General features: G+C 39.8%; 1 protein-coding gene across 1 annotated transcript in view; it reads left to right on the plus strand.

Annotated features, from left to right (window-relative positions):
* Ell2 (elongation factor, RNA polymerase II, 2) overlaps positions 1-22,460 on the plus strand; it is a 71,293-nt gene that overhangs the window by 796 nt on the left and 48,037 nt on the right. Inside the window, exon 2 of the mRNA XM_005382233.2 lies at positions 14,920-14,967. Coding sequence (XP_005382290.1) covers positions 14,920-14,967 — 48 coding nt within the window. The remainder of the gene's footprint in view (positions 1-14,919; positions 14,968-22,460) is intronic.

Here is a 22,460-nt window from a genome sequence, read left to right on the forward strand (position 1 = left end):
CCTGTGCTCGCCGAGGCCGGGACGCGGCGCTCCGAGCGCGGGCGGGGGAGGGACGCACCTCGCACACCCGGGACCCGGGACCCAGGCGCGGTGCGCCCCCGGAGACGCCCGAGGACTCGCGCACCCCTAGTGCGGGGAGCGAGGGTTTCCCGGGGAAGGAAATCGGCGGAAGCTCAGCTTGCCCGGAGGACGCGCCGCGGCTAGGAGCGATCCTGAAGGTGGGGCGGCTAGGAGCGATCCTGAAGGTGGGGCGAGCGCACGGCGCGGCCTCCCCGGGCGGCCTCCTGCCTCCGACCCGCGTCCCGGCTCGCCCGCGGACTCAAGCATCCCGAGTGCCGGGAGAGGCGCAGAAGCACGGACGCCGCAGCTGGGGCACGAATCCGGGAGCGCTTCCCCGGTGATAAAAAGTGGGAAACCGTGGGACACCGGGAAGAGACTGACAACCAGAGGGCACGCAGTAGGATGAGAGCAACCTGGGTGGGCACATTGCCTGCGGGAAGGCCGTACCATATGGGGACCGGCGACGCTGGACTCCGGGAGGGACAGAAGTCTAATCCAGGGAAGATGAAACCAACGAGGCGTCCTGACAAATAGCCTAGTCCGTAAGACGGAACACCCTCCCAACTGATTTCATAAAGCCAGGGACAGAGGGACACCCAGACGCAGCCTCACGTACTTAATTCAGATAAAAGTGGGTGAAAGAATTAACATCTGTTGAGCTCCCACTAGTGTCAGGCACTTTAAATGCATAGGGAGAAGACTCCACAGCGGCGCTGCCAGTGTAAACCTGAGTCAGCTGAGTTTAGAGAGGCCCCTCCACTCACACGGACACGGGAGGTGTGCAACTCTGCACACCTCGGGGACTGTATTTGAACCCACAAGAGAGGGGTGATCCAGTAGGAGAGAGCCAGAGATGAGCATACTCAGGAGGACACTCAGAGAATCGCAGAGACAACGTTAATACCAGGGTGCGTGTGTTACCCACGAAAGAAGCTACGTTGAAAAACCCAGGCTTTGTGCAGGGTTGTGGGGAAAACAGCAGGGAGGAGTGCCTGTACAGGGAGAGAGATACCTTACTACCCACAGTGAAATCTGAAGGGAAAAGAGCCTCAAGTATGGCTGGTATTTCAGTGTATAGCAGCAATAAAGATGCAGAGAGATAAAAGAAATAGAAAACTGCACGTGCCAGTAGCTGCCCCTGCACAGGTGCACCTGCAGCAGAGAGACCAGCGCCAGCATGGAGCGGGAGGCCCCTATGGGGAGAGCCAGATAGGCAGGCGGAGGAAGGCAGACGGGCCGGCAGTGGAGAGAAACTCAGTCCTGCCAGATGGAGAGATAAGCGTACCTGTTCCGAGGGAAGGGCGTGGGAAGGAATGATAGTGGGAAGAAGGTAGGTCAGGAGATGGAAAGAGAAAAATACACAGGTCTGGAGAGGAAGAAGCCAGAAAGAGGCGGCCAGCCCCCAGATAGAAGTAGGCTAGGGAGCAGGGAAAGACTGGCACGCGTGGGTGGGGAGAGGAGCTCTGGGGACAGTAGGTCAGCCGCCCTCTGTAAGAAACGACAGGCACACTGCGGCTGAACAGTGCAACACTTGGTGGGGAAGAGACAGGGTGAAGAAGCCCTGTGGGGGAGATGGTAGTGCCCAGGGTGAGTAAAGTGAGATCTCACACACACACACACACACACACACACTGATCTGGGTGACCACTGGATCCCAGGAAGGGAGTGCAGATCGTTTTCCTCTGTGGCCTTCATTTCTGCCTCCCACAGTCTAATGTTTTCATGCTTGGGAAACCCCTACATTTATATACCAGTGTCTTGCAAGAGCCAAAAGATAAAAAAATTCTCTTTATCTCTCAACTCGCCACTTAGTTCTTGATTTTAGAATGTTTTTCTGTGTTAAATACTGTAATCAGTGGCTTTGTTTGCTCTGAACCGCTTGTATTGCCTGTTAATGTTGTTACTGTCTTTTTCCATCTCTGGACATGCATATTAGTGGGTCTGGTCAGTTAATACAGAGGCAGAACGGGAAATGGAGAAGACCTAGTTTCCAAGTCCTTCCACCTCTCCCAGTGTGGAGCCCCATAGATTGAGTTAGTCTCAGAATTCATTTTCTCCTGAAAAAACGAGGTAGAAGCAGTGACCTGCTGTGGCTTGGAGGGAGACCGAATAAGCTGACTTGGCATTTGCTGTTGGACATTGTCTTCTTTCTGGCTTAACTAGCTTCTGTCACTTCAATTCAGAAACATTTTTTATGGGGCTTGGAAAAGCTAGCCGGAATTGGGGTAAAAATGTCAAGGCCAGTTGGTTGAAAAGTGAGAAAAAGCTGAAAAAAAAAATGGGACCTTTTGGGTGACTGTGCCCTGTGGGTACTCACTGCAGTATCTCTGGAGTATTCACCTAAGCCCCCCACAGATGTGCCCCCACTGCCTCCCCTCCCAGCTCTCCCCAGGGAGAGAATTACAGCAGCAGTAGGCATCTGACTGAGCTTTTATTCCTCCAGTGGAAGGATATTTATTTGTCCTTTTTTGCTTTCCGTCCTTGTCAGAAATAGGGTTCATGACTTTAAATTGTAGCTGCTGTTTGGGACTATGTTGCCCTGAGCTGGGTGACTGGGAAAAGGTTTTACATGGTTAAGCTTGTTCTCTGTAGGGGGAAAAAGATGCCTTATTATCACACAGAACTGCTCGCCCATTTCTGTGCTCACGCGGGAGGGTGTTTGATGCTTGATGACAAATGGCCCCCCAGCAGTTTTGGCCTGCACAGAGTGACGGCTGTTACACCTCCTCTTTTAATGACTTTGCCAGGGCAGAAATTTCAACAGGTTTCTTTGCCAAACTAAACGTCAGAGTTCTTTTTTGTGCATATGATTTTGTCCGGTTGATTTACTCTCCTAAAGTATCCACTTGACCTAAGGCTTCAGAGAAGTGAATTTAAGAGTTTGGGAAGCTATGATTTAGGGAGAATAGAGAAGCTCTTTAAGTTCTTTAGATGTAATTGAACAAAAATACTAAATTATTAGGGTTCACAGTAACACAATCTTTGAAAATACTGAGATCTTGGTTTTCTCAAAACACAGTTCCTCCACTGTTTGAAAAGACAACCTTGATTTACCTTTATTATTTAAGCTTTCTACTTTTCGAGAAAAGATCCTGGGAGCTCCTCTACATGGGTAGAGGAACAGTGTAAGCTCAGCAGCAGGAATGATAGCTGGAGCATCTCTTAAAAGTTGTTTTCCAGCTACTTTGAATCTGGGGATAGTTTCAAATTGATTATTACTAGACCATTTTGACTAAAAAGTTATTTCCATGGTTTCCTGAAAAATTTAAATATGCTATTACAAATACCTAGTATATCAAGTTTTTTTCAGATGTAGATAGATGATTTTTTAATGAGAGAACAAGTCATTAAATAAAATTACAACTTTAATTTCATTTAAATTGGTATCTATGGGTGTGTGGTCTGCATAAACTCTACATATTTTAAATGAACGTGTGCTGCTGTAATTACATATTTCTTCCAAATGTGAAATTACATTTAAAATGAAAATACATCATTCTGTGATATATTTTGGCTAATTTTCCCCAGAAAAATAGCTGGCTTCTGACATTGGAATAATATATTTATAAGACAAAAATGTTATCAAAATATTGTTTTTAGATTTTGACATTGCCACGCCTGTCAACTTGGTTTCTGAAAAATGTTTGCTTAGGATTTCAAAGGTGGTGGCTCAACTGTTACTATGCTTACCCAACTATTACATAAAAAGTACTATATATGAATGATTATTACAGCTGCTTCTTCTCTATCCCTGAAAATCAAAAACAGATACCTTTAAATAGAATTGTGTTAGCACATTCTCTTGTCAAGTCTGTTGATTTGAAATAACTTTTCCTGCCTTGATTAGTGCCATTTAGGAAAATGTGGCTGTTTTCAAAATTTGTAAAAATGTACTTTAATATGGCACGAAGTAGTCTGTCTGTGTTGACAAATAGTACTATTTCCAATGAAAGTATGAAGTATTATTTAAGCCCCCAAAGTTACTAACATTCAGAATATCTCCCTTTAATGTGTTCCTTGTTTTTAGTTTTCTAAGTCTTTGCTTCCACAGAATATAGAATAGGCAATTCCTTCACCTTAGTCTGTCTTTCTACCGGGTGAATTTTTTAGCTTTGGATTCATTATGGTTTATGATCCGGAAAAATCTCATCCTTGGCTTCTTCTTTCCTTTTCTCTCTGCCTTCAAACAATGGTGTGGTGTTTTCAAGACTGCCTTAGAAATGCAGAAGGCTGTGTACTCCTTAAGCCACAGCATCAGCGTCCAGACCTGCAAGCATAGCGCTCCGGTCACTGCCAGTTGTATTTATTGAGTGAAACAACAAGGTTTGCTGTGGCAGGTTCCATTTGTTCCACTTCAGAAATGTAGCCCGGTTTAATTTAAATAAGTTAACCTCGCTGACTTTTAACTTAATCAAGGAAAGCCAAGTCTGTGCCCCATGATACAGTGTTTGAAAAGTTTATTCATGTGCTCAGTTTATTGCTCAATACAGAGCAGGGTTCTCCTCCCTAAGAAAAGTAGTAGCCAGATTGCCTAAAAAGATAGACAGGGAACCTTGGCACCAGAATTGGGAGGAGAAAGGAAGAACATATGTGAAGGACTGGAACAGGTTCAAGAAAAGGATTTAAAAGGAAAGGAGTGTAGAATTCTTGGAATGATTTCCAGGGAAGCTTACCGAGGACAATCACCAGATTCAGCCTTTTATTTGCCCTGTTTGCACTTGTGAAAAATTATGGAAGCTGTGCTCCCAGGGCTTGGTAGTTTGTGATAAAGCTAGCAAAGGAAGAGAAATGAGAATTTCAGCTAAACCAGTGCTAGATCGTTTTTAACAATTTGCAGTGACCCTTTTTCTCTGGCACAAAGAGGCTCAGGAGCTGGCACCAGAGTCCAGCTAGTTAGGATCAAGTGTATTTGAAGTGGTTGAGAAGATGTCCCTAAAATGTGATATTATAGGCATATCTGCATTTAAGATGAGTGGTTTTACAATCAAAACAGCATATAATGCCCCATTTGACTCTGCTGCATACCATAGCTCTGTACAACATTTCCTATGACTTGGGCAGAACTCTAGAAAAGCAGGTCTGGAGTAGAGCACAGTAAGTTAATGCTGTTGTCTCCTCTGCCAAATTAGAGCTGAAAAACATGACATAATGCAGGTCAGATTTATCAAGGAGAATTGCTTCCTGAGCTTTTATTTTTTTCTTAAGTGTCTCCTTCCTACTCTCCTTTTTTTCCTTCTCCTTTCCTTTCTTTCTTCTTTTCCTGAGTTTCTCCCTACCTGTAATTTGTTGTGGCATTAGAGCTCTGGAACGCCATGTTAAATTTTCAAGAATTGATTGAAGGGTCTTCACTAATATTTTGCCAGCAAAGGCCAAATGCAGCTAGTATTTTGATGGCTGGCAGTGTAATATAGGATATAAGAAGAGAAAATCTTTTTAAAATGTAAACTTCTTAAAGATTCATGAATCATATTAGCACCTTGAATTGACCTGTATAGTCAGGGCATTTATTTGGCTACTAGTTTCATAGTAACTAGATTATTAAACAAATAGCATGAGCTTCTTTTCTTCATGGGGATCCTATGTTATCAGTCTAGAAAAGATCCTTGGGTCTTAAAGGATTTTAGTATTAAGATTTCAGCAAATAGAGACTGGACAGGGGACCACATCTCCAGCAAAGGGAATCTTATAGACAAAGAAGGTATAGTGGCAGAAAAGCTAGGGCAGGGTCTGAGAAAGACCAGAAAGACCCTGTTCTACTTACTCTGAAGTGCAGGAGAGAAAGATAGTTGGGTTTAAGGGACTAATAGCAGCTCAGAGAAGATTGATGGCTTTACTAAGTAGCCTGGATTTATTCTGTCATCACTGGGAGGTACTGAATAAGATATGTGAAATGATTTGAAAGATGCTTTCAAATTATCTGGCATTGGTGTGATTATAAAATGAATATGGAAGGGAGTAGACAAGTTAGGAAAAAGTATGTGATCCAGGCCAAACATGACTGGGGTCTACATTAGGATGCTCTAGAGAATGACAGAGATTGATAGAATCTATAGCATATAACAGGACTAAAAAGGAAGAAGACTGAGTTGAAGTTTCTAGCCACTGGGAACGTCAGAAGCAGTTCGGGGGGCGGGGTGAAGAGGATGAGCACCATTTTGATGAACATTCACTCAGTCTTTATTTAGTCACCGAGAGATTTAGATTTGGTTAAATGTTTTCTGTTTAGAAGTATATTTAGGAGTCTGAGGCAGGCATATCTAGAGCAGTGCTATATTGCTTAAATGTCTTACACCAACTCTCCTATTTTATTTTGGAGATTGTTGACTTGGGGAATGTTGAAATTGAAAAATAATTGGTTTGAGCAGGGATTTCAAAAATTTTATTCGTATTTTTATAAACTTCCTTTATTGAATAATCTCTAAAATCGCATTTAAAGCCAGCATAGCACACGGATAATATGAACATGTAACTTGATTTTAAAGGGAAATTCTAACCTTCTGTGGTTTCTATTCCTAGTGATTATTGAAGCATAATTAACACTATATAACATGTGCCTGGATTTACATTTGAAGTATCATTTTGAAATAATATAATTCCTAGGGGCTGGGGATGTAGCTCAGCAGCATAGCGCCTGCCTGGCAAGCACAAGGTCGTGAGTTTGATTCCCAGTACCGTAAAAAAAAAAAAAGAAAGAAATAATATAATTCCTAAAGAATTATATTCAGAAGGTCAGTTTTCACTTACAGATTACCTCCAATCCTGTTGCAATTGGAGATATATATTGTATATATACATTTATTTTTTTTTGTACTGGAAGATCAAACCTAAATATATATGTACCACTGAGCTATAACTCTGGCCCCTATTGTGGTGTTCTGATTCTTTTATTTCCTTTTTTTTACAGTTCCTTGTAGAAAAAACAAAGCAAAATAATCACAAATACGTGAAGCTCTTTTTATATACACACATGGCTCATGACCCATGGGGCTAACCTCAGCTAGAATACTTTCCTACTTGACAGTGAGCCTATTCAAGGGTGAAACCAGTTTTGAACTTTCTTGTGAGACTGACTGACAGACTTTAGGATCTCAGTAAGCTTAACTAAGTGCTAGTATATTTTATTTTTTATTTTTTTTTGGTTTTTCTCCGGTACCGGGAACCAAACTCACGACCTTGCGCTTGCCAGGCAGGCGCTTTGCTGCTGAGCTAAATCCCCAGCCCCAGTGCTAGCATATTTTAAGATAACATTCGTTGAGCCGGGCGTGGTGGCGCACACCTGTAATACCAACACTCACCTGTAATCCCAGCATTCCAGGAGGCTGAGGCGGGAGGATCATTGCCAGTTTGAAACCAGCCTGGGCTACAAAATAAGCTCAAGGTGAGCCTGAACTGCATAGCCAGACCCTGTCTCAAAAAAAAGAAAAAAAAATAACATTTGCTTAATTGGTATCGTTGCTTTTGGCACCATCATTAGAAGCCATGATGCCTCAGAGGACAAGAAAAGGTGTCCATGTATTGAAAACTCAGTTGAGTATTTTGAGAATTTTTCATTTAAAAATAAAGAGGTAGAAGTCAGAGGTACAAGTACCCAATATTCATTGGTTTGTCCAACGTTTTTACTCATCTTCTGTCATGTGCCAGGTAAAGAACTAGGCAGTGGAGATACAAAGCTGAATAGGTATGGGTGGGTCCTGCTATCAAGAAAGTACTTGTCTTATAGGAAAATCAGGTAAACATGCAAAATAAATAAATAAACACAATGCAGTCTGTTCTAGGGGACCATCGAAAGGGAGGAAGGTTGTGTTTGAAGATATCTTCTTCATCTGCTGTCCTCTGCTCAGCCCGTTTCTCCCACACCCCTAGATTGCACCTGACCAGGGTCCTGTCGCCAGTGTCTCCGTTCCTGTCACGCCAGACCACAGTGGTATTCCAGCTTGTTCGCCACTTCTTCATAGTAGCAGCATTCTCCCGGTTCCCTTCGTACCCCTCGGTCCTGTGCTATCCCGTCTCTTACTCAAGTAGCCCCTGCGTTTGGAGATCTCAGCTCCTTTCTGTTTATCACTCTCCAGACTGCTTCATCTAGTTCTGCAGATTTAAATGCCATCTGTATGTTAAGTGATTCCCAAATATGTATTTTCAGATCAAATCTTTCCAACTCCAGGCACTTATTTTCAACCTATCATTTCTTCATCACAGTTTAAGAGACATTTTGAATTTAACATATCCAAACAGCTCCTGACTTTACTCCTTAAAGCTACGCTCGCGTGAGTGTTTCCCATCAAAGTAAGTGGCAACACTGCAGTTGTCTAGAAGTTTATTAGTAACCTTTGACTTGTCTCTTCCTTTTCTGACATATCGGATCCATCAGCACGTCCTGCCGATCTTAAAAACATCTAGAATCTACCCCAGTCATTACCACTATTCTCACGCTGGCCATTGCTGTCCCTCTTCAGCATCACTACCATGGCTGCTTAGCTGGCCCCCAAGTTTCTGTCCTCCTCACATCACAAAGCAGTGATCTTTGAAAATACTGATCATGCAGATTTCCAGTGCTGAGTCACCACTGGCACTCTTTGAGAATTGAGAAACTGATTTCAATGCTACATTCGATTAATTTATAGTTTTTTAAAAGATAATTTCCATGTCCTAATTTAGTCTGATTTTACCACTTCCCTTTATGCACAATTCCTGGACCTTTTCTTTTTTCCTTTTCAAATCAGATTTGAATGTAAGCTTATTATACAGTTGTAAGGCTACCATTAAATAAAGCCTTAGGATAAATGATGAGATACTGTGCTTCAAGCATTGTTAGTTAAACACATGAGTTATAGTAACTATTTGGTGTGGTTTCAGATTAGACTTTTGTCTTCCATATTTATTTAAGAACAGTTTGAAGCCCTAAGGATTTTTTTTTTTTTTTTTTGGTTTTTTTTGAGACAGGGTCTTGCTATGCAGTTCAGGCTGGCCTTGAGCTCACTTTGTAGCCCAGCTTGGTCTCAAACTCACAGTGATCCTCCTGTCTCAGCCTCCTGAGTGCTGGGATTACAGGCGTTTGTCAACACGCCCAGTTGAAGCCCTAAGATTTAAGACAATTTTTTTTTTAATTTGATCTCTATCAGATAGCTATAACAGTTTTTCAGAAACTATCCTTTCAAACAGGAGTTGTGCTAAATAGATTTTTTGCCCTCTTCTTTCCCATTGCTTGGGTAGTTTCTTTTGTATTTCACTCTTTTCTGTGCTATAATGGCTAGAAAGAAATTATTCTCTACTCTATATACTCTTTAACCTTATTCTTCCAAATCTGTAGAAAAAGAGTTTTTCCTGCATCTAAGGTTGGACTGAATGACAAGGCAACATACTAGATTTGTTAGCTTAATGACTTGTTTTGGTTTCTAATTAAAGGTTTGTGACATTTATCAAAGTACAGTTCACATCATGTATCATTCTGAGTATATTGCTAGCTTTTTTATGAGTCAAGCATATTTGATTTTTTTTTCAGGATCAACTAACTGCCTAATTTCCCGCTCTCCTTCATCTTCTTCCTTTTTTCCCTGCCCTAGATATTTATTTTATTACATTGGTTAAAAAGTAATTATCAGCCTTTGGCTTCTTTATCAGGTGATGTTATAATGAACAAAGAATAAAATGATTTTTTAAATAAAAAAGCCATGACCACAAGTTCTAAAGTAGCATAGTACCTTCTTTTAGAAAAGGCAGATGATAGTTTGTATGCAAGTTGTATCTCAGGGAAGGTCATATCTACTTTTTACAGTTTTCTTGAAAAAGTGAAAATAACTTAACTGCTTGATACTTTCTTTAAGCTGTAGTGCAGACAAGTGACTTTGCTTTGAATTCTTAATTCTCAAGGCCAGGCGTGGTGATGCACACCTGTAATCCCAGCACTCAGGTGCCTGAGGCAGAAGGATCCCTGAGAGTTTGAGACCAGCCTGGGCTACAAAGTGAGCTCAAGGCCAGCCTGAACTGCATGGCAAGACCCTGTCTTAAAAAAACAAACAAAGAAAAGCATTAAATTTTTAATTCTCTAGCTTTAAGATTTTTTCATATTTTAAATATGTATTGGAGAAGAACAGGAAAAAGCTAGCTATCTAAAATGATGGGTAAAAGTGGTTTTTTTTTAAGCAAGATAGTGGTGGACAAGAGCACAGTTCCTAAATGGTTCTTCAGACCAGTTCTCAAAGGGGTACTGGCTTCAAGTTCCAGGTCACTCACTAGTGGTGTAGCCTCGGGTGATTCTTGAGGTACCTAAGAAATAAGAATAATACAGTAGTGTATACCCCTTAAGAACATTTGTGAGAATTCCTGGAAGCGGTAGGTAAAAATGATTATAATGGCTGACACATTTTAAGCGGTCAATAAATAGTAACTGGTTAGCTACAATTGTTCCTTAAAACAATCTCACTCAAAGCAGTCACCCAAACCATTGCCATTTATAGAAAATGGTTTGTTTGTTTTGGGAAAAGTGCCAAAATTATATTTGACTTGGAATTTTTTTGCAATATATTTATTATTACACATAATGTGGCTTAAGTACACAAGTAAGTAGCAAGTACTTACTAAATACTGGTCGATACTAAAGAATTCCAGTTAACTGATTTTAACACAGTTCCATGGAAAACTGAAAAGCTGCAGGTATTTCAAGTAAATCTCTAATTTTAGAGACTAAACTTTGAAAGATCTCTCTGTGTCTTAGAGAAATCATTCATTTTTAGGACCAGAATGCTATTTCTCATGTTTGTGTATTCACAAAGCTAGTGAGCTGGGTAAGGTGGCACACACCTCTGATTCCAGCGTGTGGGAGGCTAAGGCAGGAGAGTTGCAACTTAGAGACCAACCTGAACTACAAAACAAATTGAAGGCTGGCTCTTACTCACAGCAAGACTATCTCAAAAAAAAAAAAAAAAGGATGTTTGATAGGGTAAAAGTAACTATACATCTAGTTTACGTACATGGGTAACCAATATGTAAACACTTAGAAGATAATTATATAAACTATGCCTATAAGTAACTTTATTTTATTTTCTTATCTTCCACTCTAAAGGAGTACTCAGGAAGTAATATTACATAGTAAAATTAATATTAATTAGTAACATATTGTATAGTCCTGGTATGTTTTGAGGAATAGCTCCTAGAAAAAAGTATATACAGATCTCTGGTCATAAAACAGTTTTTGTTACAATAATATTGCCTTATAATGGTCAACCTCAAGAGAGTAAACTTAGGAGCCTTGTAGTATTGTCTACACGTCTAGTCTGTGCTTAAGATGTCTGTCTTTCAGAAGACATGTAGGGGCTTAATTCAAGGAGTAAAGGCAGTGAAGCTAAGTTTAACAGAATCTTCTGACCATCTTCTGCTGGCTTCTGATGAAACTGCACTTACATTTAGGCCTTTTTCACCACTTGCAAAGTATTCCTAAGGCATCCTCTGGATTACCTTCCGTGCCCCCAGGCCCCTTCCACCCCAATCTATCTGTCTCCATCTGCTTTACACACTGCTGGAAGAACTGCCCCCACCACCACCACCAAACACTTCTTTCAGAAGCTCATTTCCTTATTCTAAAAATTGGGAGAGCCTCCCGTTGCTTACCACATTGAAGGCAGCACTTAAGGATCAGCAGTGGTGAGCAGGTAAGGGACGGTTAAGGCAGGGTTATTCCACAGGGTGGCCAACCTTTGAGTAGACAGCGAGAGGTACATACGTTATGTGCTTCTTTATTCTACAGCAGACAGAAACTAAAAACAAACTTGGAGGACAAGGAAAGTTTAACTTAGGCAGAATCTGAGGTCCAGTTTCCATCCTTTGTGCTACGCTTCCGGTGGGAGAGAAGTCTACCCGCACAGACGTGCTCTCCACCTATACGGGACCATTCCTGACTCCATGCTTTCTCTTCAGGGCACTCTTTCTCCCTGCAGTTCATCTTTTTCTAATCTGTTATTTAAGATCTGCCTTTTTCCATAAACCCTTTGACTTCTAGTATCTATTACTAACACATACCCTGTTCTCCGTTTTGAGAATTATTACTGCATTTCGGGTAGTTCTTATCCCAGTACTTAATCAGTCTCAAATTTTCCCCAACTAAAATGTGAGCTCTGGCATGAAGGATTAGGCCCCCACGTTCTCCTATCTCCCATTGCAGATGTGTGTGGAGGACAGGTAGTACAAGAAAAGTAGCAAGGCATTGTAGGATGATCAAGGCCTGGGATCGGGCCCCAGCTTAGTTACTAATTGAACACAAGGACCGGGGTGGAAGGGTGGACATCAACGATATTATTTCACAAGTCTCTTCTGCATTGGGAGTTCTGTGATTCTAATGAGGTATCATTGACTAATAGAAGAATGAGAAGAGACTATACATTAATTACAAGGTTGTGAGCCTGGAGAACCATGGAGGTGGGGGAGGTGGGGAGGTGGGGGAGGTGGGAGAGGTGAGGGAGGTGGGGGAGTTGGTTTAGTGCTTGCTAGTTACAGTTTGCCGTCTCTCAGAGTTTCTAATTCAAGGATCCTTCAGGCAATAGTGAGTAGTAGGCTGTTGTGAGACACAAGTTTCGGGATGGACCGTGGTGCTTCCACACAGAGCGGGGCTCCTTGGTCTCTTCTGGGGTGCTTTAATTATCTTAGAAAGACTTAAGTTTAGCCAGGGAAGGTCATTTTGGATGGTGTTTTCTCCCATAAAGCAAATTAACCAATATTTTATATTTTCATAAAACCCTGCAAGTTAGATTACTCACTACTAAAAATTCAAACAGTAACATTTTTATATTTTAATTTTTAAAAACCCACTTTTTCACACCAAGAAATGAATTTTTGTCACCCATTAGTACTTAGATTCTGTTGTCTAATGCTAAACTCACACTTTATAGTAGTAGAATGGTGATAAATGTCCATTGTAGCCAACTATGGTGGTGTACACCTGTAAATCCCAGCACAAGAGAGACTGGGGCAGGAGGACCCCCACAAGTTCAAGGCCAGTCTGGGTTACATAGTGAGTTCCAGGCCATTCTGAACTACATAGTAAGATCGTGTTTCAAAAAAATCCCAAAACTTCGACACTGTTGGTGGGAATGTAAACTAGTACAACCATTATGGAAGTCAGGGTGGAGATTCCTCAAAAAATTAAACTAGAAATTCCTTTTGACCCAGCTATTCCCCATCTAGGAATCTTCCCAAAAAGTTAAAATCATCATATTACAAGGATACATGCATACCCAGCACAGTTTATATAGTTATGTCTTGGAAATAGTATATATGTCCATCAACAGATGAATGGATAAGAAAAATATATACAGTGGAGTCCAAAGCTGCCATAAAGAAAGATAAACATGAGGCATTCATAGGTAAATAGATGCATATGAGAACATAATATTAAGCCAAATAAGTCAGGCGCACAAGTTTAAATATCACATGGTTTCTCCTGTATGAGAAACCCAGCATACTGTTTATGTATATACAAGTAAAGAGCCAAATAAGAAGAGAAGAAGTTGGAGAAGTTCAAATACTTCCCTAAATTACGTATTCTGATGTTTCAGAAATATTTTAATAAGTATGTTAATCTGTTTTATTTATGCTGCTAGGTTATTATAGTCCCTTGAAAAGAAAATTTTGTGACTATGTTTGTTTCCTTATGAGAATCCTTTTGATCTATGTCTTGTACTGTGAGTAACTATTTTGAAGATAATGATATGCAGTGTAGTAACTTGTTATGTTCTTATTGTTTCGTTGGGCTGTCCTTTTATTTTTTCATAAAATAAAAAACGGTGTCTGTTGTAATTTTCCTCAAGATGTGTGCATCTTATGTATCCATAATTATGTTATTAATATTAACATTAGACCTTGATTGCATATTCAGGCAGTCTTTTTAAAAAGTAATTGTTTTTCCCCATTTTTTCTCTTTAGCTTGTTATTATCCTGATGAATAAATTTTTAAATCTGCTAAGAATTTTTTCATAGTAGCTAGAAATAGCAGGTGATGCACTATGGTGAAGAAAAGGAGTGGGTAGTTGCTTCTCTACTTTTATTTGGTATAGAGGTGAGGCCATAGTTCACTGCTCATTGGATTTGGATATGAAGATATGAAAAATGGTTTACAGGCTGGTGTGTTATGGTTAAACACTACTCAAACCTAATTTCCCAGAATTTCTGCTAGCAGTTTAGAAAAAAAGCCTCTCCATAGACAAACACACCGGTAACCTTGAATACAGGAAATGAGGCTGGAGACTGGCTAATATTTATAATCACAGCTTTTCTTCCAAATTCACAATTCTGTGATGAAATATTGGAATTATAAAGAAGACAGAGCTCATAATAAAGCACAACTTTGCTCTAGAAATGATGTTCTCCTGGAGAAAATCTTGTGAGAAACCTGACAACCTGTTTGACCCTCAAGTCAAAACTAATCTCCAGTAAAATGTGAGAAAATGGAAAAGTACACATGAGTCCTGAATATTTTAATTTTATGTTTCTTCCAGCCTCCTGCTGGAAGTTTTCAGAGTTCCTCTCATCATCTCTTTAATCTCCCCACCTCTATTAAAAATGTCAGAAAATTAAGATTTTTTATGTAAAAATAAATTTGTATACTAACTGGGATTTTTTTTTGCAAATTGTGTCAGCCAGTATTAAAAACATGATTAACAGTACTGCCAAAATATACCTTTTGGTTATATGGTTCAGAGAAACGTTAACGTTCATCGAGGCATATTAATATAACAAACCAAAAGAATCTGTTGAGAAGAGATTTTCATATATTATGGCACTGACAAAGTATATAGATTTAAAGTTTCTATATTTGCCCTGTGTCACAGTAACTGAGATTTACCTGTTTGTTTCTTATGTTTCTTTCAACAGAATTTAATTCCTTTCCGACCTTCCATTCAGTTCCAAGGGCTCCAGGGGGTGAGTACTGTCTAACTTTCTTCCCGTACACCACAAAACTTCTAAAATTTGATTTTACTTTGACTTCTTAATACAATCAGTCACTCATATGTATGTGAACTTTGTGACTAAATGAAAACTTATGACCTCTTTGGTCAAAATTCTTGAATTATCTCAATTAAAAAAATAATTCAGATATAGTTATGTTTTAAGTGTGTTTCCCTCTAAATCATGGATAATTGCATATATGAAATTTTTAATAGAAGGTTCAAACATCAGCGCATTATGTGAATGTTTTATTTGCTCCAAATATACAAAGAATTACTAAGTTCAAGCAAGTTGTGGTTATGCAGTTGTTGCTTACTGTCTGTTCACTTCATTTTTAATTGTACAAACTGGGAAATGAGAGCGAGAATAGCATTTTAGCTTTTCTGGGATACCAAGTAAAGTTTTCTGTGTCTATTTTATTGCTGTATTAAAGAACAGGACATACTGTGGGTATAGCTTAGTAGTAGAGCATGTGCTTAGCATGTGAGAGACCCTGAGTTCAATCCCCAGCACACATACCAAAATAGCATGTGATAACTTTTAATAAAACCTGTGGATTTTGTATTTACAATAGAGGGCAAACTGTATAGGAGAAATATCAGTATTGTTGAATTATTACTAATAATATTAGATTTTTTTGCTTCCTTAAATTAATATACTAACTATATACCTATATATTAACTAATGTAGAGATTTGGTACACTTGTAAATGGGTTTTAGAACTATAGAGAAAAGGCGGGGGAACATGTTCCTGATTATGGTGAAACTACATATTTGTGAATTTTGAAGTCACAAAATTTTAAAACATCCATATAAGTGAGGGTAGTCTTTCTAAACTTTGCAACTTGAACACGTTTCAAGAGTCAAATTAATTACATCATTCAACACGGACTAAGAGTACAGTACTTCTAAATCTGTTGTGTAATGCCAACTTGAAGGAGATGTTTGTGTGGCTGTCAGGGCTCTGCTTCTACATGACAGCTTTACAATAAAGTCCTTTTCTTCCCCTCTCAGTAATCGAGCGTTCATGAATGGGATCCTAATTAGACAAGTGTTCTGAATTTTGTTGTATAGCTTCTTAGGTAGTCTTTAGTGCACGCTGAATCTGTATTTGAGGAGTTAATTCAGTTGTTTATTTAAGGCTTCTGGAGATGCCCTGCATGTTTTTTAATGGTGTGGGTAATATCTGAAAAAATGTCCAAGAGGCAAGCCTGGGTCCTTAGCCTGTAAGGCTCCACAGATTTCACTAAAGGGCTTTGTGGGAGGGCAGCCCAAGACCTGGGGAGGAAGGAAAAGATGGAGCCTGTATTTCACTGGGAGTTGTAGAGCGATCACCTTGTTCTGTGGCTGCTGCTTACCTTAATTCTCTCTTTTGCCTAGTTTGGGACATCCAAGCAAGGGAAATAAATAGTAAAGGACGTTTTTCTTAGGTGGCACCTAGTTAGTGTGAAGGACTGGCTAAGAACCAGTACATGCAGGCATCCAAACTCTTGATTCGAACACTTGCAGATTTTAGCAGTCTCAGGAAGAGCGTGGTTTTCCCTGGCGCCATTATAAAGCATGCAGTTTGTATTTGAGACCTTGGGCCGCCTCCACCTGTTTTCTGAATTGTCTACCTGTATCTCTCTTCAGCTTCCCTGTACCCATGTGTCTAAGCCCCCTATTTATGTTCATGCACGCTACTCTTCTCACTATCCCTTGCCTGAATATAGTCTGCTGTTAAAGATAAGACATTGTAAGTGACTGATCATGTTAAAGCTTAATGGGGTTTGAATTTTAGCAGATAAGCACTTAGCCCAAATGAATGGTGATTGGGTTCAGTGCAGTAGCTGAGGAGTAACATGCTGCAGACTGAGAGCTATCAGATGCTTGACCCCACCTTTCTCATTCTGGGTCTGACTCCTCAACCCCCAACCCTTTTTATTATTCTAACTGGGAATAAAATATATGGACTCAGCATTGTTTTAGAGCCTGCAGCTGCATTCTGTCTGCCCTTCCCCCTTCTCTCTGCAGAGCTCTCCCCAGCCCTTTGGGACTTAGTAAAAACAAAGAGTCATTACAGGGGAGAGAGTGGGTTGGCACAGCCCACAGGGAATATGCACAGCCATAAATGTGAGGGTCTTCTATACAGTGTGCCTCTGTTTTTCTCAAGAGCCGTGATAAGTTCGACATTGCTATGCAGATTGCTTTAAAAACCTTGAAGTCTGCTTGTAGACTTTTCCTATGTGGAAGTGTGCAAGGCTTTAAATTGCAAGGTTTAAATTTAGATTTCCCACAAAGGATACTTCTACTTAGTGAAAAATTTTGTCTTTCTGCATCAAACATGTTTGAAATGTACCTTAACTATCATGACAGTGTCATATGTAGGCATATTTAAAGCATAACTGAAGCATTGCTAAAATATTCTTTTAAAAGCGAACGTGTTGTGTTCGAATTATGTCTTGTTTCCCCAATGAGAATTATGCTAAGTACCACATGGTTATGCTGTTTCTTGTTACTAATTATAGGACTTTTTTTTTTCCTCAGCAGTGACTTTAGAAGCCAGAATCTGGGGCTTGGCAAAGTTAGCTTTTAAGCATATTTACTTTTCTGCTTGAATTTGTTCCCTTAGTTTGGAGCTAACTTCTAAAAAACTTCGGACTGAAACATTAAAATATAGCAATATACTATTAAAGAATTATAAGAATCATTGAATTTTTATCATCACAGTTGAGCAACAGCTTTCATAACATAAAAATAAAAATTATGTCTGTCACAGCTCATTCCACCCCTTTCCCTTAGTGGAATAGGGCACTCAGGAAACTGAATGGTCATTGAAGATATCTTCTACACTCAGAAAGATAAAATGCCTATGGGAGCAGTTGATTCTGATTACTCATGAATGTCAGGGGCTGAATCCATCTTCTAAAAATGCCTTGTTGATTCTGAAGAGTGTGAGTCAACCAAGCATCTTCACAGTTCTAATCCATACCTAGGATACCTACTCATATCTAAATGTTGACTAGGGTTATAAATATAGGCCAGTGTGTATGAACAGAAGAGGTAACTGGTGAGATTCACATGGGCAAACATTGTCGAAGGACATGGCAGGTGGATGTTTTCCAAAGATGTGTGTTCCGGTGAATTGTTAAAAACTAAGTTCTGCATTTTAAAGCCTATTAAAAGTTTCTTGTCTAAAGACACAGTTGATGAAATCAGAGCTGTAGCTACAATGAAAAATTCTTCCCACCATGTTATACAACTTTAAAAGAAGAGTTGTTGGAAGCAAATTAAGTCAGTATTTTAACATAATGGCATTCCTCACTGGTGTAGTTACAGCAATATACTTATTCTAAGCAATAAACTATAATACATACATTCCTAGTCAAGGAATATCATAATAGGTTCATTTATTATTCTGCTTGTTTCTTATTCACTGCCCAGACATTCTCTCAGCCTTTGTTGAAGAAAGTTAAATACTTAGTATGAAATGATAGGTAGATACGACCTTTATCCTTAGGGAATACATAGGGACCTTTAGGGACCTTAGGGAATACATATGACCTTTATCCTTAGGGAAAACACATAGAACTAATAGGAAAAAAATAATATGAAGGATTTAGTCAGAACTTTCTACTCAGAGCTTCTATACAAACAGGAGACTACCAGAAACGAGGTGCATGTGTATTTATGTGATGAACCAGTATTTTAAAAAAGATTTTAGTAGATGCAGAACATCATATTCTGGCAATAGATATATAAAATTCCAAAGACCCATTAAGAACTGTGCACATTTCACACATGCACACACACACATCTGTGGTGTGACTGAGATAAAATCTGAAACAGCGTGGTTTTCAGCAGTAAATAATGGCCACATCTGCTGGCATGCGGTGCCCTTGCAGAGCTGATTTGCCTGTAGCCTCTGGGACTGATGTCCACAGATGATTGATTGCCCCAGGACAATTGTCATAGTACGGGATTCCAGGCTCCATAGTAGTTTAATAGTAGTTATGAAAATGTTGTTGAAAACTTCTAACTTAATTGCTTACCTTCAGACGTAATTTTCCCAGAGGCTTTAGAAAAATTAGTTTTGCACACATAACTTTTAGAATTTTTAAAGGAAATACAAAATGTTTTCTGTAAGTAGTATGCCTCTTCTACACTGAGAGAGACACTGAATCACATACACTTTTTCAAGAATGAACAAGGAGTAGCCAGCCGAACAAGTTCTAAATGTGTGCCTTCCGAAAAGGCATGGTGACCTTCTGAAGATTAAATGACATTTAACTGGTAACTTTAAAGGCTTGAATAATGCTATAAAACTCTTGCAGTAAAGTCATTAAACTCCAAAGAACACAGAGTTGGAGGTTTCTTTTTTTTTTTTTTTAACCTCTAAAGGTAGCACAGCATTCAGAAATACTTTAATTATTTATTTTACTTTGTGGAGGCTAAAGGAGAAGTTTGAGTCTAAAAAACTAAATTATACGGTATTTGAAATTAGTAGGCAATTTCAGCCTGCCTTGAAAATGCTTCCCGCAGACTGCCCTTCCCTACCCTGCTTGGTACCTGGGTAGCAAAGATAACTATCGGCTTCAGACAAGCAGCAAAGACAAAAATAAACCCCCAGCGCTGCCATCCTTAGATGATACTCCTTCCCTCTGACTTCGTTGCCTGCTGTCTTGGGTTTGGCCAGCCCTCTGGTTTTGCCAATAGTTGTGTTTAGTGAGTCTACTCCAAAGGCTGCTGACTAACCTTTATACTCTTGGTTCTGCATGTAATTAATACTGAGAAGATGTTAAAATTATATCCCTTTGTGATAGCAGCTCTGTTTAATTTTTTTAGTATAGTACTTCACAGGTAGATAACATCTATTTTAATATTTACATTGAACTACAACTCTTTAACCACATGTTAATTTACCAAGGTATTAATAAAATAAATTACCTAATTTTAAAAAATATCCAGCTCTGATACACACAGACGTACACATTGTTTTAAAATCTCATTTTTGTTGAAGGTGCAAGCTGCCCCTGGAAGCTCATTCTCTCAAAGAATAATGGAATTCTAGTTGGAAGCTATTGTAAATTGACCAGCTTCTGTCCTGCCTTTCTTTCTGAGTAAGGACTAGCCTCTGGGCTTTCCTAAATAAGCAGAAGCAGTGAGCCAAATTCATCACCCTTGTCTTCACAGCATGCCAGTACTACTGCCACCACCGGCAGCCCAGAGACCTCAGACCAATTTCTGCTTTCAGCACAGTCTGAAAGGACTTGCTGACCATAGCCCCAGCAAGACAAGCTCCCCAAACCTGAGCACCAGAGCCTGTACCACAGATAATAAAAGCACAAACACAGAAATAGGGTGATCGTCCTGCTCTGTCCTTCACCAGACTGCGTCACTGTGGAAGCAGTACCTAGAAGTTTGTGACATCTGCAGGTGCCACAAAGAATGTAGATTGCTTAGCAGTGAGTTGGGGGCCGTCTTCGTTCAGCAAACACACAGGCACCACCATAGGGGTAGTGTAGACAAAGGTAAATGTGACTTCACAATGCTAGCTTGTTTTCCTGAGTGGCATTATCTGTGGTCGGTAAAATCTGCCACCGAAAGCTTTGTTTCCACTAAAAACGTGATACTGAGTCATCTCTAACAGCATTCCCCTATTTACACTTGGGAAATAATTTCACCTTTCCATGACACCTGTGGCTTTTGTAGTTAAACCAGCTCTTTAAAAGTAATTCAGAATTTAAAACATGAAAAATACTAAGACCTAGATCTTATTTCAAATCATATTTAACAAAACAAAAAACCACCATGCTTGTTAATTCCAAGGTGTACAACATGTGTTTTATTTTTGTTCATTTCTTTTTTTAACATGTACACTCTCTGAATTTAGAATGCATTTCATTATCATTAGTGGTGTGCATTTCATTAGTGGCATTGTGGTACTGTATCCTAGTTTGTGAGTATTTTATATTATGTAGTGGTGTGGTAATTCATGAATCTTCTCACAGTGCTGGCATCTGGGATGCAGTGCACTACAACAATGCCATGGAAATGGGGAGCTCGTGCAGGCTGTAAGATTTCACTTAGACTAAGTCTCTTCAAAAGTTTTCTTTCCTGACCCCACTCTTGACTAGCTTGCTTAGTAATAGCTCCGTGTGTTCGTTAACCTGGAGAATTTAAAGAGAAGGCTTCCCTTACAGCCGTTCTTGAAGTGTTATTTAAACTTGAGTGAACAAGAGTACTAAATCAAAATGTTCTCAATTTTGTCTTTGGGCCAAAAATATTTACTTGTAAAAGTAACTTGTTTTAGGGCTAGTGATGTAGCTCAGAGCTGGAGTGCTTATGTAGCATGTGTGAAACTCTAAATTCAATCCCCAGCCCTGGGAGGGAAAAAACAGTAACTTGTTTTGCAGAGTTTGGAGGAAAAGAGTTTTATTGACGGAAGGGCTTAAAAAGCCCAGGCATGCTTTACAACTAATGAATTTATCTTCATCAGGGTAAGAACTTTCAAACCCTGCTAAGATCCTATAATTTGTCCTATATGCAGTATAAAATTGAAGACTCCAATTGTTTTTCAAGATGTACCATTAAAATATATTGTGTATTAGTGCTAAGAAACCTATACAAAGCACTTAGCCTATATTCTCACATATAATCCTCACAACAGTGGTGTGAAGCAAATACTCTCATTTTCTGATGCATGAACTGACCTCAAAGAAATATTGCACGCTGAGGCTTACTCAGTGTTATTGTTGGACTTACATTTCTTGTTGAAGGAGCTTGCACCCAGATCTCTCTAGCATCTTGTTCTCACTAATCTCCCCTCCTGTAATAAATGTTTGGTTAGCATTTTCATTCATTCTCACATTCACACAAACATCTGAGCACTTCCCCCGCTTGCAAGGGGAAGAGTGACAGTCAGAAAGGGTTTAAAGAGTCTATGTTTGAGCTGACTCTTGACGGGTTACCGGGAGGTAACTGATGGGGCCCAGCAGAGACATTTTTGGCCCTGAGGTGTAGTGTGAGCAAAGCTGCAAATGGGTGTGCCAGATATCCTCTTAAATGTTCTCTTAAGGAGATCAGTGCTCCTTATCCATAAAACCTCCGGAATTCTGTCCCGAGGTCTGGAAATCTGGACTTCAAAAACTTTCCCCTTAAGTCTTCTTAGAGGTTTGTGGCCCTTTATATATAGGAGTGCGGGGGCTGGGGATATAGCTCAGTGGTGTAAGCGCCTGCCTGGCAAGCGCAGGGTCATGAGTTCGATCCCCAGTACTGAAAAAAAAAAAAAAAAATGATAATATGTATAGGAGTGCGCATTCGCATAGCTAAAACCTAAATTTCACCACACAACGTTTACCGTGACTTTGTTAGAGCACTCTCATATTTTCTATGCTATTCTTTCACTTCAAAAGAATCTCAGTCATAGTTCACTAATTTTATGTCACTACTTTCCAGTGGGGGGTCCTGTGGTCAGATACGCACTT

This window comes from Chinchilla lanigera, unplaced genomic scaffold, assembly GCF_000276665.1.
Source record: "Chinchilla lanigera isolate Chin_1 unplaced genomic scaffold, ChiLan1.0 scaffold00017, whole genome shotgun sequence".
Taxonomy (NCBI): domain Eukaryota; kingdom Metazoa; phylum Chordata; class Mammalia; order Rodentia; family Chinchillidae; genus Chinchilla; species Chinchilla lanigera.